We start from the raw sequence: 6,434 nt of genomic DNA on the forward strand, positions 1-6,434 counted from the left end.
TATTTACTATTATTATCATTATAATATTGCTCTTATTAGTTTTATAGTATGTATATATACATATATGTATATATATATACTGTACTTATATATATATATATATATATATATATATATATATATATATATATATATATATATATATATATATATATATATATATATATATATATATATATATACTGTACTTATATATAAATATATATATATATATATATATATATATATATATATATATATATATACATATACATATATATATATACATATGTATATATATATGCATATATATATATATATATATATTTATATATATATATATTTATATATATATATACATATATATATATATATATATATATATATATATATATATATACATATATGCATATATATATATATATATATATATATATATATATATATATAATATATATATATATATGTATATATATATATATATATATATATATATACATATATATACATATATATATATATATATATATATATATATATATATATATATATATGGGTCAATAAACTTTCTAACATAGTACCTAATTTTTTTTTATTTTTTTTTTTTGGCAGGACCCCTGTCTCTCCTCACCCAGACCCCAAACTACAGGATTGTGACCACTGATTACACAACCAGGTCCGTTGTGTACTCCTGCGCATCCTTTGCTGGAAAGAGGATAGGTAAGTCCTTCACACACACGCACGAACACACACATACATATGTATATATATATATATATATATATATATACATATATATATGTGTGTATATATATATATATATATGTATATATACATATATATATATATATATATATATATATATACATATATATATATATATATATATTATATATATACAGTATATATATATGTATATATATATATATATATATATATATATATATATATATATATATATATATATATATTTATATACATATATACACACACACTTTGTATATGTGTGTAAGTATACAAATGTGTTTACTAAAGTTTCATCTAAATATTATTATTATTATTATTATTATTATTATTATTATTATTATTATTATTATTATTATTATTATTATTATTATTATCATTATTATTATTATTATTATTATTATTATTATTATTTTTATCAGCGAATTAAATCAGTCCGACATTGTTTTAGATAAAGTTACAAGTTTACATTAATTAACCTAATTTTCTATCGGTTAGAAGTTAATATTTTTACAAAATTTTTAAATAATATTACAATCAGCATTTTCAGAACAATCGATTTCATAATTAAGACTTTTTTTCATTGATGATTTATAGTTTTAAGTCTTTTAATGGCAACTATAATTCATCATATACACCATCTGGTTAGATATGAATATAAGACTACCCGAATTATTACCTGATATATTGATTGATTTTGATTGATTGATTAATTGATCTGAGTTTTTCTGGCATCCTGACGTCTAAGGTCATTGACGCCAGATTCATTTTGAATTTTTTGGCATCCTGACATTAAAGGTCGTTGACCTCGATATCGTTTTCATCGATAAAGAATAAAAGGAAATTTAAATTATCTATGAACAACGTTAGGTCAAATTTCTAACACCAGGGTATATATATGTATATATATATATATATATATATATATATATATATATATATATATATATATATATATATATGTGCATATATATATGTATATATATTTGTATATATATATATATATATATATATATATATATATATATATATATATATATATATATATATATATATATGTATATATATATATATGTGTGTGTGTGTGTGTGTTTGTGTACATATATATGTCAATACACACACACACACACACACACACACACACACACATATATATATATATATATATATATATATATATATATATATATATATATATATATATATATATATATATATATATATATATATATATATATATTTATATATATATATTGAATATCGTAATTAGTAACAATCTGAGTACTATATCAGTTGCGTACGATATAGAGATATGACGATTGTTTAAAGGAGAAAAACATGAAATCTAGCATCGTAATTTTTCTGGTTTGCATTATCAAGTGAGTTTTCGACATGAGTAATGTCTGTATTAATGTTATTTACCCGTGAATGAGTAAATTATAGCATAATTCTTAGTTTGAGCACAACGAAGATAATCCAATTGATGGAGGACAAAAACGAGCTTATTGCACATATATGTATATGTTTTTTTTTCAATTGCTATAACAGGCTTAATTTTTGTCCTAGAGAGGTCAGGTTGGTCTCATTCTTTTGGAAAATGCCTGAAGTTTCTCATTATATTATCATAAATATGTAAAACATGTAATTAACAGTATTTTGAAAGAACGTACCGGTACGTCCTTTGGGGGTGAAAGGGTTAAATTCTCAAGGAGATAATCCAATTGACAGAGCCCAGAAACGAGTTTATCGTACTGATAACATCCCTTTCCCCGGCGGAGAGGCGTTTGTATTAAAACCTCAAGGAGATAATCCAATTGACAGAGCCTAGAAACGAGTTTATTATACTGATAACATCCATTTCCAACGCAGAGATATTCGTATTAAATACTCAAGGAGATAATCCAATTGACAGAGTCTAGAAACGAGTTTAGCGTACTGATAACATCACTTCCCTCAATGCAGAGATATTCGCATTTAAGTCTCAAGGAGTTGATCCAATTGACAGAGCATAGAAACGAGTTTATCATACTGATAACATCCATTTCTAACTCAGAGATATTCTTATTAAAGTCTCAAGAAGATGATCCAATTGACAGAGCATAGAAACGAGTTTATCATACTAATAACATCCATTTCCCAACGCAGAAATATTCGTATTAAATTCTCAAGGAGATAATCCAATTGACAGAGCCTAGATACGAGTTTATCGTACTGATAACATCACATCCCTTAATGCAGAGGTATTTGTATTGAAGTCACAAGGAGATAATCCAATTGACAGTCTAGAAACGAGTAAATCATACTAGTAACATCCATTTCCAACGCAGAGATATTCGTATTAAATTCTCAAGGAAATAATCCAATTGACGGAGCTTAGAAACGAGTTTACCATACTGAAAACATAATTTCCCCAACGCAGAGGTACTCGTATTGAATTCTCATGCAGATAATCCAATTGACAGAGCCTAGAAACAAGTTTATCATACTGATAACATCCATTTCTAACGCAGAGATATTCGTATTGAATTCTCAAGGAGGTAATCCAATTGACAAAGCCTCGAAACGAGTTTATCATACTGATAACATCCCTTACCTAATGCAGAGATATTCGTATGAAAGTCACAAGGAGATAATCCAATTGCCAGAGCCTAGAAACAAGTTTATCGCACTGATAACATCTGTTCCCTAATGCAGAGGCATTCGTATTAAAATCACAAGGAGATAATCCAATTGACGGAGCCTTGAAACGAGTTTACCACACTGAAAACATAATTTCCTCAACGCTGAGGTACTCGTATTGAATTCTCAAGGAGATAATCCAGTTGGCAGAGCCTAGAAACAAGTTTATCGTACTGAAAACATTACTTCCCTTAATGCAGACGTATTCGTATGAAATTCTCAAGGAGATAATCCAATTGGGAGAACATAGAAACGAGTTTATCGTACTGATAACATCCCTTTCCCAAAGCAGAGACATTCGTATTGAATTCTCAAGGAGATAATCCAATTGGCAGAGCCTAGAAACGAGTTTATCATTCTAAAAACATCCTTTCCCCCAACCCAGAGTTCGCCTGGATCCTCGGACGCGAGCCTTACATCCCCAAAGCGGAGTTGGACGTCCTGAAGACGGAGTTGGAATCCTACGGAATCGATACCTCGAGGTTCATGCAGATGCGACAACTGAACTGCCCGAGAAGACAATTAACCAAAAGGAGGAACTTATTTCCCTGAGTTCTGAATTAGAAAGAATCACCTCCTTTTTGTTTAGATGTTAATTTTCTATTTATGATTGTCACTTTATGAGTTATTTTAGCGTTTAAGATGTCTTCATGTTTATTTATTTTGGAAGCAGAATTGAGGTTAGTTCCTCTTCATTCTGTTCAGTCCTCTTTGAATGTGATGGAATATGAAATCAAAACTTGAAACACTGGTTTACAATCTTTCCTCATACCCATATTCTTCCTAATATGTTTCTGAAGTTGTTTTTGTTGTTGTTGTTGTTAATGTTATTATGAATTAGTGTGTAATTTATATTTCCTCAGTATATGTATATATATATATATATATATATATATATATATATATATATATATATATATATATATATATATATATATATATATACATATATAAATGTATATATATATAATATGTATATATATACATATATATATATATATATATATATATATATATATATATATATATATATATATATATGTACATACATAGATATATATACATATATATATATATATATATATATATATATATATATATATATATATATATATATATATATATATTATTAAAAGAACATTTATTTGGCTCAGAGATGGTAAAAAAATTGATTCTTTGGCACTACTTTTCACAAATTTCTTAATTTAACTGAACTTTGCAGAAAATATTATGTTTTGCATCCTGTTTCTCTTAGTAAATGTATCTAGTTATAGGAAAATAAACAGACTTTTTCTGAATTGTAAAAGCAATTTATTCCTACAACTAAAATATGCATTGTAAACATCATCCTATCTGCTAGCTATGGGTGCATCTTCCCATCAGCTAGCTTTGGGTGTAACATCTTATCTGCTTGCTTTGGGTGGGTCGTACCATCAGCTAGCTTTGGGTGTATCTTCCCATCAGCTAGCTTTGGGTATATCCTCCACTCAGCTTGTTTTGAGTATACCATCATATATGTTTGCTTTGGGTGCCTCGCACCATCAGCTAGCTTTGGGTGTAACATCTTATCTGTTTGCTTTGGTTGCCTCGTACCATCAGCTAGCTTTGGGTATATCATCTTATCTGCTTACTTTGGGTGCCTTGTACCATCAGCTAGCTTTGGGTGTAACATCTTATATGTTTGTTTTGGGTGCCTTGTACTATCAGCTAGCTTTGGGTGCATCTTCCCATCAGCTAGCTTTGGGTATATCCTCCACTCAGCTAGCTTTGGGTATACCATCTTATCTGTTTGCTTTGGTTGCCTCGAACCATCAGCTAGCTTTGGGTATATCATCTTATCTGCTTACTTTGGGTGCCTTGTACCATCAGCTAGCTTTGGGTGTAACATCTTATCTGTTTGCTTTGGTTGCCTCGTACCATCAGCTAGCTTTGGGTATATCATCTTATCTGCTTACTTTGGGTGCCTTGTACCATCAGCTAGCTTTGGGTGTAACATCTTATCTGTTTGCTTTGGTTGCCTCGTACCATCAGCTAGCTTTGGGTATATCATCTTATCTGCTTACTTTGGGTGCCTTGTACCATCAGCTAGCTTTGGGTGTAACATCTTATATGTTTGTTTTGGGTGCCTTGTACTATCAGCTAGCTTTGGGTGCATCTTCCCATCAGCTAGCTTTGGGTATATCCTCCACTCAGCTAGCTTTGGGTATACCATCTTATCTGTTTGCTTTGGTTGCCTCGAACCATCAGCTAGCTTTGGGTATATCATCTTATCTGCTTGCTTTGGGTGCCTCGTACCATCAGCTAGCTTTGGGTATATCCACTTATCTGCTTTCTTTGAGTGCCTCGTACCATCAGCTAGCTTTGGGTATATCATCTTATCTGCTTGCTTTGGGTGCCTCGTACCATCAGCTAGCTTTGGGTATATCATCTTATCTGCTTGCTTTGGGTGCCTCGTACCATCAGCTAGCTTTGGGTATATCATCTTATCTGCTTGCTTTGGGTGCCTCGTACCATCAGCTAGCTTTGGGTATATCATCTTATCTGCTTGCTTTGAGTGCCTCGTACCATCAGCTAGCTTTGGGTATATCATCTTATCTGCTTGCTTTGGGTGCCTCGTACCATCAGCTAGCTTTGGGTATATCATCTTATCTGCTTGCTTTGGGTGCCTCGTACCATCAGCTAGCTTTGGGTATATCATCTTATCTGCTTGCTTTGAGTGCCTCGTACCATCAGCTAGCTTTGGGTATATCATCTTATCTGCTTGCTTTGGGTGCCTCGTACCATCAGCTAGCTTTGGGTATATCATCTTATCTGCTTGCTTTGGGTGCCTCGTACCATCAGCTAGCTTTGGGTATATCATCTTATCTGCTTGCTTTGGGTGCCTCGTACCATCAGCTAGCTTTGGGTATATCATCTTATCTGCTTGCTTTGGGTGCCTCGTACCATCAGCTAGCTTTGGGTATATCATCTTATCTACTTGCTTGGGGTGCCTCGTACTTTCAGCAAGCTTTAAGTATAACATCTCATCTGCT

General features: G+C 30.7%; 1 protein-coding gene across 1 annotated transcript in view; it reads left to right on the top strand.

The window, feature by feature from the left end:
* The window catches only part of LOC137623791 (apolipoprotein D-like), a 9,295-nt gene extending 5,036 nt beyond the window's left edge, over positions 1-4,259 (top strand). The window contains exons 4-5 of the mRNA XM_068354604.1: positions 592-699; positions 3,788-4,259. Of these exons, the coding sequence (XP_068210705.1) occupies positions 592-699; positions 3,788-3,954 (275 nt within the window). The 3' untranslated portion in view covers positions 3,955-4,259. The remainder of the gene's footprint in view (positions 1-591; positions 700-3,787) is intronic.
* Positions 4,260-6,434: the final 2,175 nt, after the last annotated feature.

This window comes from Palaemon carinicauda, chromosome 30, assembly GCF_036898095.1.
Source record: "Palaemon carinicauda isolate YSFRI2023 chromosome 30, ASM3689809v2, whole genome shotgun sequence".
Lineage (NCBI taxonomy): Eukaryota > Metazoa > Arthropoda > Malacostraca > Decapoda > Palaemonidae > Palaemon > Palaemon carinicauda.